At 46.0% G+C, this 13,721-nt stretch overlaps 1 protein-coding gene across 2 annotated transcripts in view; it reads right to left on the minus strand.

The window, feature by feature from the left end:
• Window positions 1–5,340: 5,340 nt before the first annotated feature.
• Window positions 5,341–13,721, minus strand: part of LTA4H (leukotriene A4 hydrolase) — a 32,649-nt gene continuing 24,268 nt past the window's right edge. The window contains exons 16-20 of one of the 2 annotated variants that reach the window (XM_080935914.1): window positions 11,916–11,970; window positions 9,799–9,894; window positions 8,208–8,290; window positions 7,423–7,527; window positions 5,341–5,540 (exon numbers count right to left, since the gene is read on the minus strand). In XM_080935914.1, the coding sequence (XP_080792040.1) occupies window positions 5,423–5,540; window positions 7,423–7,527; window positions 8,208–8,290; window positions 9,799–9,894; window positions 11,916–11,970 (457 nt within the window). In that variant the 3' untranslated portion in view covers window positions 5,341–5,422. The remainder of the gene's footprint in view (window positions 5,541–7,422; window positions 7,528–8,207; window positions 8,291–9,798; window positions 9,895–11,915; window positions 11,971–13,721) is intronic. The other variant, XM_080935915.1, reaches the window with a different exon arrangement.

The following is a 13,721-nucleotide window of genomic DNA, read 5'->3' on the forward strand; positions in this document are numbered from 1 at the left end:
CGGTCTCCGTTGCTCCTCTGGCCTTTCTGGAAGCTGAACTAGGGGCAGGAGAGAGGGATGTGAGTACCTGAACCCACTTTCAGTGTAGCCTTGTAGGCAGAAAGACCAAGGATCTCTGACCCCGGAAGTCCGAGGTCTTGGCACTCCTCCTGACCAGGGTTCCTAGTCCTCTCCCTTCCGTTCTTAAGTTTGCCTTGAAAGCTGCTTATAAACACCATGTTCCCCTCTTTAGGGAGTTACTCAATTGGTAAAAGCCATCCCCTCGGTCAATTGTGACACCCGGAGTGTGGCAATCCTCATTCATTTATTTATTCCACAAACATGTGTTGAGCAACGCCTCCTGGCCACTGCTCCACAAAAAGAAAGCAGAGATAGATTTTTCACAACCGAAAGTTGTGTCTTAGACACATGAATCACTGTAGCTTGGAGGCCCTCAACTTACTGCCCTAGGGTGAATGAATGGTCTTCCTGTTTCCTAAGCCAAAGGCAAATTCTTTTTTTTTTTTTTTTTAAACAAAGTGATCTTTATTTTTTTCTAAGATTAATTTACTTGCTGGTCGAGACTGGAAAAGTGGTGTTATCTCTTTAGATTTGGGTATGTTACTACACAAATTTCTCAGGAAAACTTGAGTTGAGAGTGAAAGATAGGACAATGTATGCTATATATATTTTTTTATGTTCCAGACAAGAACAAATCACAACTTGGTCGATGGCTCAGTACTGTACACAAATCTGGAACTTGAGCAGCGGCCCCGTGGCGTACTCCATCTTTAGCCTCTTGCTGGGCAAGCTGCCCAGGTTGGCAGGTGCCTCGCTGCTGGCCATTGCTGATGCTGCCACCAACAGAAGCAGCAGGAGCCTCATCTTAATTCAGACAGCCCCGGGACATCTTCAGACTGAGACTGCCCGAAGACAAATTCTTTACAGCATCTACCTGGTATAAATCCTGGCTCTGTGATTTGACTCCTCTGGGTTTCAGCTTTACTCCTCTATAAAGTGGACATCCCAATGGGTGGCTAGAAAAACAAGTCAGTTGGTGTGTGTCAACCCTGAGGTCGGTGAGGATAGATGAGAAGGCTAGAGAAATGTGTGAGATTACTCTCACCAGGACTTGGACTTCAACATTCCACATGCCCTCAGGGGTGTGTGTGTGTGTGTGTGTGTGTGTGTGTGTTTCTTATTTTTGCCCCTGGATATCCAAAATTCAACTAAGCTTTTTCCCTGCCCATAACTGTTTCCCCCAAAAACCCGTCCCCCACCTAATTCTTCCCCACCTGTGTTAAGGAACACTGATAACACAAAAAGAAATTCAAAGAAATGTGTGTGCTTTAGTAATGTGTGTTCTGAGAAATTTGATCATTCCAATAGAAACCCCAGCCTGCTTCTACTTCATCAGAACAGTTACTCTGCAGACACCTTATCCACAGCCAGTGTCTCACCATCAGAGTCTATGGAAATGTATTTATCGGACACCCATACCACGAGTGTGCCCTGCAATTTGGCAACATCTCGATTTGGTAGAGGCAGACGTTACCTTCGGTTCAGTCTTCCACCTCCAGGATATGGCCTTCCACCTTACTTAGCTATCCTAGTTGCTCATGTGGTTCTGCATAAACAGCCCCAAGGTCCTTAGGAAGCCGGAATCTATGTCTGTATTTGGGATGAAACTCATTCCCTGAGTCCTTATGCTAAACTGTCACCTGCTTAGCCCAGCAGACTGATGTGACAAAGTCCCGTGATCATGTGGACGATGGCACCTCCCTTTGTCTCATGCCTCCCCAAAGGGAACGCTCCACATCTTCCCTCTCCTCAGCTTGCAGCTACTTCCCAGATACAAGCCTCATCTTTTACACCTCTGGGAAAACTGTGGTGCTTAGATATGAACCACCTTTATTCTGCCCTCCTTTCATTCATTCACTCATTCATTCATTCACCAAGTCCCTGGCTGTTGTCTCTGTTCACCCTTTGGGTAAGCCACCTTTAGGCTGGGCTGGGTGGAATTCTTTTCCGGACTGTTAGCATAACCATCTTTTCCATCTTCTGTCCTTTCAGTGTTTTGGGTGATCATGTGCACTTGATCTGACACAGAGACAACTCAGTTCTTACTTAGCTGAACTTGAGCGGGTGGGGACATGTCCTTGGTCCTAGGTAAACCAGCAGCACAGGGTGCCTCTGGCGCCCTCTGCCCTTTGCAGGGAAGAAATACAAGTGAGAGAGCTGAGCGCTGGGAAACAGGATTATGCTGCAGTGTAGCTAAATCCACCCAAGAAGACAGCTGTGAAACGGACTGGGAGCAAAGTGGTCTCAGGATTTAAGGATTGGGCAGGAACCATCTTCAGGGTGTTGTCAATCTTTACGTTTTTTTAGGGGGTACCTAGGATGACACACACCCAAGCTTATAATCTAAGACAACATTCTCCTTGCCTAGAGTTTATTTGGCCAGGAGTGGGCTCAACGGAAGAATCTGGAACTGTGAAGATCCTTCCATGTGTAACCCACGGTGAGCCGGGTTCGGAGTGCACTGTGAGGGTAAAAGAAACACGAGACAGACACACCGATGGCTCTGTGTTGCTGACTCTGTGACCCTTAAGTAATTAAATCCCTCTGCTCTTCCTGCTTAGGTTTGTATCTGGCAACAGAAGAATCATACTAGTGCCCCCAAGGTTCCCAAACTGCATATGGAAATGCCCCGAGCATTGCAGAGTGCTCTGTTAGGCCTACCTTTTTATTTGGTTCAAATCCAATCATTTTCAAGGAGTCTCCGAATGCCATGTGCTCTGGGGAGGCAGTGAGGCAGGCTGAGTGGAGGAACACTGGGATGTTCAGGGTGGCCACCTGACCTGAAGAACGGGAGACCGGGGTGAGCTCACTGAAGCAGCGGGCTGGATCCAGGGCTGAGGAGCTGTGGTTTTGTCTGTGCTCTGCCCAGTTGGAGTAAATATGGCCTTCTTAGAGTAGGTGTGTCACCGTGGGCATGGGCTTTAAGACCCTCATCCTAGCTGCCTGGAAGCCAGTATTCTGCTAGCAGCCTTCAGAGGAAGATGTAGAACTCTCAGCTCCTCCTGCACCATGCCTGCCTGGATGCTGCCATGTTCCCACCTTTATGATGATGATTGAACCTCTGAACCTGTAAGCCAGCCCCAACTAAATGTTGTCATTTATAAGACTTGCCTTGGTCATGGTGTCTGCTCAGAGCAAGAAAATCCTAAGACAGGAGTCCTCCTACTAGGGCTCCCACACTTCAGAAGGAGAAAGGAGAATCCATCCTAGCACAGCCGGGCTGGTGATAAGCAAATTCAAGTGCTTGTGTATAAGTTATTTTAAAAAGTAAAATTCTGGGCTCGGGAAATAAGACAGTAGATAAAGTGCTTGCCTCACAAGTTTGATCTCAGAACCCACATTTAAAATGCCAGAAGTGTCGCAAGCCTGTAATCTAGAGCTGCTGAGGTGAAAATGCGTGGGTGTCTGGGGCTTACTGTCCAGCTAGCCTAGCCTACTTGTCTGGGTACCAGTGAGATCCCATCTTAAAACAATATGTGCACGAGGAGCTGTCCTGTGTCATCTGTACATACATGTACAGCTGTGTCATCTGTACATACATGTACAGCTGTGTCATCTGTACATACATGTACAGCTGTGTCATCTGTGCATACATGTACAGCTGTGTCATCTGTACATACATGTACAGCTGTGTCATCTGTGCATACATGTACAGCTGTGTCATCTGTGCATACATGTACAGCTGTGTCATCTGTGCATACATGTACAGCTGCACACAGGCACATGCACATAAAAGAAGTAAAATGAAAACAAAACACAGATCATGCTGACATTTTTTTCAGCTGGCAAATGCAAATGTAAAAAGAATCAGTGTAGCAACAGAACAGCAATAAAATATTAGGTAAGGAATGTGTTCAAGTATTTCGTAATTGCAGAGAACAAGAAACAACATAAAAGTGTGAAGCTTTGGGCTGGAGCAATGGCTCAGTGGTTAAGAGCACTGACTGCTCTTCCACAGGTCCTGAGTTCAATTCCCAGCAACCACATGGTGGCTCACAACCATTTGTAATAGGATCTGATGCTCTTTTCTGGTGTGTCTGAGGACAGTGACAGTGTACTCATGTAAAATAATTTTCTAAAATGTGAAACTATTGGGTGTGGCGGCACAATCCTATCACCTATAATCCTAGCACCTCTAAATAAATATTAACATTTATAAATCAAGAGTTAAAGCACAGGAAGTTTACAAAGAATATACCACATCATTTTTTTTCTGTGAAAGTTATAAAATGTAATCTCTTTTAAAGTTTTTACTTATTCTTTGAGTTTCACATCATGTATCCTGGTCCCGTCTCCCTCATACCCACCCTTCACCCTTGCAACTTCCCCAAATCTCTCTCTCTCTCTCTCTCTCTCTCTCTCTCTCTCTCTCTCTCTCTCACACACACACACACACACACACACACACACCAAAAAGAAATAAAGGAAACGTCTTATCATGGAAGCTGTAATATGTAACAATGTGTCCCAAGTACTGGACACACATATTCACTTGCAACTGTTCACTGCGATGAGTCACTGGTTTGGCTCAAGGGCTTCTGTGATATCAATACCGGTTCCTCATCAGGACTCCTCCTGGTTACCCTGCTGCTGCCCTGTGCCATGGAGATCCTGCAGCTTCGGAACAGCAGGAATCACCCTTTCATGTATCCCAATCGTTGGTGAATGATACAGATTCTGGGGTGGGACAACTCAGCCCAACTGGATGATGCTTCCTTATCTGCATCACCAGAGGCCACCCAGTGCTGCCATCTGCAGGAGGCAGGACCAGCTCTGCTGTGCCAGTGATAGGGCAGGACAGCCATCCCAGGGTCAGCTCTCCTGGCTGCTGCAGGTGGTGAGGGAAAAGGTATCACCTCCAAACCATGCCACCTCATGCCAGACAAGCGGTGTGCTCTCACCCTTGGGGCCTGCTCCCCTGCACCCCGTCAACCATGCCAGCCCTACTCTGCTGCCCAGGTGAGGTGCAGCGAGGGGCAGGGCCAGCTCACCCATCCTCAATACCCCGGGGTCAGCCCCACCAGGGCCAGGGTCACTGTACTGCCCAGGCTATGAGCGGGGCCTCCTCATCTGCTCTCAGGACCCCAGGGACAGTAATCCGGACTCCACAGGGGGTGAGGGAGGCTGAGGAAGGGCATCACCCTTGCACCTACACCATCTCATGGTACCACATTGCTTTTCAAGATGCAGAGAATGTTAGTGAAATCATGAGAAAATAATTTTAAAAAAACCAACCAACCAACCAACAACAAACCCACAAATGACACTTTAAAATACAACGAGAGCTAAAATTTTGTATTTCATAATAGGGTCATTTAAAAAAAAAAAGAGGAATTTTCTGAAATCAGCAACAATCAGTTCCTTAATCCACTTTCAAATCTCTCCCCACCAGCATGGCAGTCACGGGGTGCATGCTTGCTTTGTGCTCTTGGTAGATTCGGACAGCTTGATCATGGGACTTGTCGAAGGCAGCGAGATCCCTGCAGAGAAAAGGGAAAGGGGAGAGGCACCAGGAAGACAGATGGAAAAAGGGACAGAAACATCACGTCAAAGCGAAGGTTAAATCGTAGATCACAGCAGAGTAGCTAGCGTCACCCACATAGAACCAGATAGCCCTGTACAATCTCTGCATCAAATACTGGCCTACAGAGAGAGCAGGTCACAGGGGAAGCAGTGAAGGGACAGACAGCAGCTATTACCAGACTGCGTGGAGGGATGGCTGGCTAAATACTGGCCTTGTATGAGAGAGCATATCTCAATTATGTTGTCTTTTAGAAAAATCTTTTCAACCTCATGTTAACCAAACATTTAAGAGTATCAACATTCTAAATTACAAAAAGGACTTCTGAAAGCTTCATACAGTGAGAATAAAAACAGCAACTGTGGCGAAACAATGTTGGCGAATAAACTGGGATGAGTATATGAAAGGCGGGGTTAGCCATTTTAAGTATGGCTATTAGTTTTATGATATAAGACAGAACATTTACTTTTCCCCATAAAAGGTATGTTCTTAAATTTCTTTAGGTGTGTGTGTGTGTGTGTGTGTGTGTTTGTGTGTGTGTGTTTGTGAGGGAGAGGGAGGGAGGGAGGGAGGGAAGGAGGGAGGGAGGAGGGAGGGAGGGAGGGAGGGAAGGAGGGAGGGAGGAAGGAAGGGAGGGAGGAAGGGAGGGAGGGAGGAAGGGAGGAAGGGAGGGAGGGAGAGCGAGCGAGCACCGTAGCACAGCTGTGGAGGTTGGAGGAGAGCCTGTGCAAGTTGTTTCTCTCCCACTATGTGAGTCCCAGGAACTGAACTGAGGACATCAGATTTGGTCATAAATGCCTTGTCTGATGAGCCATCTGCCAACCCCAAAGGGTATATATTCTTAGTTGAAGTATACATCACTCAATTTGAAGGTAGATGGGTTTTAATTATGGAAAGCTTGTGAAGTTTGCTTTAAAATACCTTAATAACTAGTGTTGTGGCCACATTTAAAACCCGGATAGCAGTCTGCACTGATGGAATTTCACTCTATAGGAACTGAGTGCCAGGCTGCCAGGTTAATCACCAAATCCGATGCTGTGACTGTAATTTTTAAAAATGTATTTCTTTATTTTGTGTACATATTTCTTTATTTTATGTATGCACTTTATTTTATGAGTACACTGTCGCTGTCTTCAGACACACCAGAAGAGGGCGCCAGATCCCATTACAGATGGTTGTGAGCCACCATGTGGTTGCTGGGGATTGAACTCAGGACCTCTGGAAGAGCAGTCAGTGCTCTTAACCACTGAGCCATCTCCTCAGACTGTAATTTTTAAGAACATGGAGCAAATACCTAATCAGAGAACTTAATGGAGATGCTCTTAAATTCCATCTTGTTGCTTAAACACCCCCCCCCCCATTTCCCCAGCATTCCTCTAGAATATGTCAATTGACACTGGACTCAGAGAACTTGAAATATGTGCAAATTTCTCTTCATGTTTAGTTTTAGATTCTTTCTTGCCCCCATACCCACCGGCCAAAGTTTCTGCTTTCAAAAATCTTTCTGCATACCTAAGGCTGTCTTGAGTTTGTCTTCTTTTCATCTCGAGAGCCTTAGCTCACCCTATAGTGCTCCTGAAGCAGCTAACGATGTCCTTTTAAAACTTAAATGGCCACAAGTATTACTTCTTTATTTATGATAACCAACTTGGATGTACTTAGAATTATGTTATAGATGCCATTTTACAAAGTTGTTTTTCCCACTATGGCCTCAGGCATGCTAAGCTTAGCTCTGCCATGAAGCTAGAAGCTAGAGCCACAGCCCCTTTGGAAGCATTTACGAGTCTTTGGATCACCCCCCCCCCCGTCCCTCCCGCACGCACATTCTGACTTGGCCTTACTTGAATAGAGGTCGTGTAAATTTCATCCTTCCTTGTTCAGTTGCCATCTTTAGGGCCAAAGGAATTGCTTCCTCCCATTTCGATTGAATGCAGAGCCGTAACCATCTGAAAGAAGGGTTTGTGGAGGCGTGGGTGGGAAGGTGAGGAGGGTGGGAAAACGAGCGGTACTCCTAAACATTCATGTCATGTGGACCCTTCACCTCACCAACTCACGTCTGCACACACACACACACACACACACACACACACACACACACATACACACACACACACACACACACACACACACACACACACACACGCACACAGTTAACAACTGGAGAAGAGAAGGAGGAGGAGCCGGACCTTGGGAAAGGCCCTAAGTGTTAGGTTTGGACCGTGGGAGTGCTTGTGTGCGTTACAAAGAAAGAAGTAGCTTTGACTTAAACCTAACACTACCAATCTGAATTAAGGACGGTGAACTACTACAGAATCAAAGGTGTCTACCCGTGCCCGCTCAGAGTTGATTTGGCTACTTGGGAAAGGAAGACTGTTTGCATTAAACTCTTCGTCCTAATTCTTTTTTCCTTTTTAAGTTGAGGGAAGCTGAGAACCAAGTCTAGTAAACAAGATTAATATCATGTTCCAGACATCACAGCTATCCCTTCGGCAGCACGGTGGTTATCTACGCAGCCGATGTGTTAGGGTTCTCAGGACTCCTGGGCTCCCGCACACTGCTTCCCCTTCCTCCACGGTGTGAGCTACCACTCGGCTTTCTTCCACAGAGACAAGTTAAAATGATGTACCTGAATCGTATTTCAGAATTGTTAATGGCATTCAAGTTGTACACCTCTTGCATTCGCTTTATGTGCCCCAAGGGAAGAGGTGCCTAAGAGCAAAATGAAGAAGTATGAGGGATCATTTCAACAGGATTCCCTGGAAGAAAGGAGCTGGAGAGAAATTCTTAGCCAGATTAAAGTCCTACATACCTTACAATACGGAAATATGCTGGACAGGGGTAAAAGGAACAGGTGTGAGCTGAAGCAAATGCCTAGCAACTAGTTCCTGAGAAGGATGTTCTGGGCGAGCGGGGATGAGCTACTCTGTGGGGAAATTAGAAAACTGAAGGGGGATTATGCTCTCCTCAGCCTAGACTGTTCCAGAATCCTTTGGGTTCTTCCTCACATCTTACACAGCTTAAACTTAGCCCACTCTTTAGATAAGTCACACTTCCTTCCACTTTCATTGCAGGGGCCTTTCCTGACTGGCTTTACCTGTGTCCATTTCTCCTGACATCACTTTTAGATGACCTATCCTTATTAAATGGCAGCCCTTAACCTTCATGTCACAGACCCCTTTGGGATGAGTAATATGGACTCTGTCCTTGGTGGGGTGGGGTGGGGGGTATTTACCACAGAAATACAAACACCTGATACCATTCCAGGGGATGCCTAACGCCGCCCCCCCCCCCATACTCATGTTAACCCAAACTAGAAGGGAAAACCATTTTGGAAGAAGAAAAGGAGACAGGGTCAGTTGGGACAGACAGAATTTAAGATGCCTATGGAGGACAGGCTGAGGTCCCTGGGATGGTGCTCCCTTCCTACCCAGCCTGCTGTGGCCTCCTTACCTGACAAACTGCCTATGAGCCAGCCGCCTTCATTCTCACTAACTGCTGGGCCTGTTCCAAGCTAGCATATTAGCTCCCACATAGACATATTTTAATTCCAAATCCACCCTGCTAGGCCAGCAATGAGGGCCACCTCCTCGATCTCCTGACCCTCCCTGTTTTCCACACTCCCCTGCCCCACATTACCTTATCCAGCTTTCCTCTTTCTTCTCCATCCTAGCTCACACCAGCAGCACCACTGAAAGCTATCAATCTGATGAAGGGCACACTAAAACCAAACTCTCTCTTACTATGACAGGCCTCTGCTGCCTCACCCAGCCCTGCTGTGTGTTCAAAGCGGGCCACACTCCATCAGTTGAGCCTCCCTCAACCTGACTTCTACCATTCTGCTGGTACTGAACCACGGCTCAGTCCTCTATAAGTCCTTGCTTGCTGATGACGCCTGCGAGGAGTCTTTCCTCGATAATCCACTCCAAATGGCATCTAAAGCACACCGCTCACCACTGCCAGCGCCAGCCACGTGTCTTCCCCTCCCAGTGGATCCCGAGCTTTCTAGAACAAGGATTCTCCTTTCTTACACACGTTTTGATTTGGCGCAGTACTAATCATAAGTCAATAAATGCTCTTTCAAAAAAATGAATTAGTGGGCTATGTCATTTCTTTTCCCACAGCTTTCTTCACTAGCATTTTTCGTTCCTGCAGTGGGGTCAGCACACACACTATGCCTGAGTCCACTGTAACCTCCAGGGCTGGGGGCTGGGGCTCACCTTCTGAAGCACCTGCGCCAGGAACTCATTCAGCTGATGGGACGAGAGATCCTTCAGGTCTGCGATGCTGAATGAATTCAAATCTTCCTCTTTGGCCTGAAATAAACAATATCGGGTTGTTTCTGTTCGGGTGCAGTTTGGTAATACCGTTAGTCTGACATACAGACTAAAGTTAACATGCAGGTAGAAATTAATATGCATCTGCATCTGGGCTTACATAATCCGACACTAAGTTACTACAACCTAAGGGGTGGATGATTCCTACAGTCTGTGTTACTTAAGAAAAGGTGCACCATTCCTAGTAGGAATGCGGGGACTGTCGGCTTTCTTTGCTTTTCTGACACTGTCTGAAGCACTACAGGTGCAGTGACTTCCAAAGCAAAGAAACTCCTCATAAAGCATGTCACCTCATTTATAAACTAATTCAATGCAGAAGAGACATTTTATACATGAGAAAAGAAAAAAAAAGCTCTCCACATTTCCAGGTGTGTTCTCTCACTGAACTTGCAGTTCCTAATTCAATAGTTTAGGTAACCAGCTTACCCCGGGGGTCCCCCTGTCTCTGCCTAGCACTGGGGTTACCGGAGCAGGCCATTATGACACACATACGTAGACCTTTAATATCTGGGAAAACCAACCAAGACAGCAGCTTAGGAGAGCACGCTCACTGTTACCAAGTTCATCTGCTCCTTCTGATAGCTGAAATGTTTAGACCCATCTGCTTTTCTGCTGGGCCCAAAGGAATATCAGGGCGGAGACCAGCAGCAGTTTCTCCAGCACCAGGCAAGCTGCATGCATTTTTCTAATTTAATAAGAGGGCTCCAGAAGACTCCTGTTACAGATTCTGTTTTCCACAGATGGTTCTTGTTCTTTTCTCTCTGACACTCTCTCAGGAAGGTGGGGCTAAAAGATGGAGGCTCACATGCCGAGGTTTGGATACCTTTGGATACAAATAATTAAGCCTTTGGAAATGTTAAAGGAAGTCCATTAAACTACCCTTCCAGCCGAATCTAACACTACTCCAGATAAAACTATCTGCAGCCAAGGATACATGTGTATATTACCAATTCCCTGAAAGGCAGCTGCTTACAAGACTTTAGTGCTATAGCTGGAGTCAGAGAACCTTGAACAAACCAAACCCCAAACATGTGGTGTTGGGTCTAAACTCAAATTCTACTTGTTATGACTTGAGTCTCTGAAAAGCTTACAGTTTGCAGAGTTTAAATGAGACCTCATTCCTCCTTCTTTCCCTCCCTTCCGTCTTTCCTTCCTTTCCTTCTTTCTTTTTTGACACGGTTTCATGATGTAGCTGGCTTGAATCCACAACCCTCCTGCCTCCATCTCCCATGTGCAGGAGTCACAGGTGTGTCGTAAAGCTGGGCTGAGCTAAAGAATCATTGAACTGGTTTCCTGCTTCTATTTCCCGCCTTACTGAGCTTGCTTTGCTTTCACCTTTATCTCTAAAGCGTTTTCTTTCAGAGCCTGAAATGCCCTATGTGCCCCGGGTTTGATCGAAAGTACTCCCACCATAGAAAAATAATTACCCAACATAAAGGTAACGTGTGTCTAAATCTTATTTCTTTCATTAAACTGCCCCAAATTTCTTTCATTACCCCAAAGGCAAGTCCATCTCTGTTTCTTTCATACTGGGAAGCTCAACATTCTGCATGTGGAAGATTGCTAAGAATGTTGACCATGTAAACTTTAAAGATGAATTTCAGAGAGCAACATTAACATTTGTTGCAATCGTCAAGGTAAAGCAACTGTCAAGTTCTCTCTTATTTTCTATTCCAGACTCATCCAGGACTGGTTTCCCTAGGTGTACGTTTTAACACATATGTGTGGAAACTCCTCTTTAAGAGGTTTTCTAGAAACCAGCAGCCAGGAAACTGTCAGATCCTCTCATTCCATAGTTGGTCTTAAAACACTCACCCAACATCATTTATATTCACTGACAGGCATTTGGAGCACATCTTGTGAGTGATGGGGGAGGGGTGAAGACAGCATCACCCCAGGAAAAGACTTTACAAACAACTGTTCACAGTTGAAACTACCCTCATAAACAAGAGGCACCTTTGTTTATCATAATGAGCCTGAAATCTTCCATCACTACTTACAGTGACCCATCTCTGACTTAAGGCGATGCAGGCATTTGTCAGAGTCACGTCGTAACTGGAAGTGAAAGATACTTAAGGTTACGTTTTATAAACATATCCTTCTGCACAGATGTGCTCTTATGCTATAGAAGGTACTTAAAATTTTTAATTTCTTTCAAGATAAAGAGCTCCTGAGTGTTAGAAAAAGAAAGTCTATTTGACTCATTTGAGAACCAAATCCAAATGGGTACCACACTGGATACCACATCAGTAAAGCTTCCGGCCGTCCTTCATAGAGAACACAAGCATCCCAGCACAACCGTCACACACTGAAGGAAGGAGCACTCAGGAGGGGTCAGGACCAATGAAGCACACTCAGCCTCTCTGCCTGGCAGCAACGGTTCTGCGCACTTGGGACAGCACGAAGAACATCAAGTCCCCAATCTGGGGGAACTTGCTTTGGGTTGCTCCAAACACCTATCGAGTCTACAAGCAGGCTAGGTAAGAGGCACTGTCCCAAACAGCAGTTGGAGAGTCCAGAGTCACCGTGTGGTACCCTCATTCCATTCTTTATAGGAAGTGGGATTAACCATTAAGCGAAATGAACTCCCAACCTGAATGTGTCGTGTAAACAAAATCCCTGCAAAGTGGCCCTCTTTATCTAAACATCAAGCCTCTCTGCTGTGAAGTGCTCATCAGTGGTAAGAGGCTGGTAGGGATCTAATATTTTTCTATTATTCTTCTATTCTTTTTCTAAGGAATGCACAGGGAGCCCATCCACAATTCTCTTCGAGGCAGATTCAGCAGTAATAGTAACTTGCTGCTCGGGGACCCTGGCAGTAAACATGCCCTAAGTGCTCTTGTGTGTGAATCTGAAAAGTTCTCCAAAGCCCGATGTGTTGGGGCTCTGTCTTCAGCTGCCATTTAGAGGTGATTGGATCATATGGATACTAACTTCATCCATAAATGAATGAGCTGTTAGGAGCGGAGGCCTAATTGGAAGTAGGTCTCTGTCTGTCTTCCTCTTTCTGTCTTTCTATCTGTCTACCCCTGCACCACTTTCTCTGTGTTCTACGTCATCACAGGTTCAGAGTAATGTGACTGCAGACAGAAACAGAGGCAAACTAGGTCTCCTCAAATCACGTTGGGGATTTTGCAAAGGCAGCTGAGTAATACCAGGCCCACGCAGCCACTGTATCCCCACAGCAGCCGGGCTGCTCAGCACTGAGTTCTAAACACCAGGAGAGTGGGAAAGGTTTGGCTGGTGTCTTTCTTAGGGTTCTGAAACCCTAAGAAACTTCCTTCTCAGTATGGTTGAACGGACTAAGTATGCCAAGTTAGCTCAGGGAGAGGAAGTAAGTCCTAGCCACAAAAAAAGCCCTAGGAAAAGTACTGTGCACAGCAGAAGTACTCAGTCACATGAGGACTCGAGAAGCTGCACACCACAGCACCAAGAAACTCAAGCACAAGGTCTGACCTGGACAGAGAGGTTAAGAGATGCCTCCATGAAGAACTGGTTCCTAAGCTGAGGTTGGAATTATCCATGTAGAAGGAAATGTGTGTCTGAGTGACAGGCTTGAATGAGGGTGGAGAGTCTGAGGGACCCTGGACCACCAGCCTGACTGAAGCAAAGGGGGTGGGATGTCAGGAGCTATGTGGTCCCCGTGAAAGAAAAGATTTAGCTTCAGTCCAAGAACAGGTGAGAGTTAGAGAAGATGGCTAACAAGATGACAGATTGGCACAGCTGTAGGTGTTTGTTATTGCTTATCTGTCTGTGTGTCTATTACCTTTATTACCTTTCCAACTATCTATCTATCCATCTATCAT

Source organism: Micromys minutus (assembly GCF_963924665.1).
Source record: "Micromys minutus genome assembly, chromosome: 22".
In the NCBI taxonomy this organism is placed as follows: domain Eukaryota; kingdom Metazoa; phylum Chordata; class Mammalia; order Rodentia; family Muridae; genus Micromys; species Micromys minutus.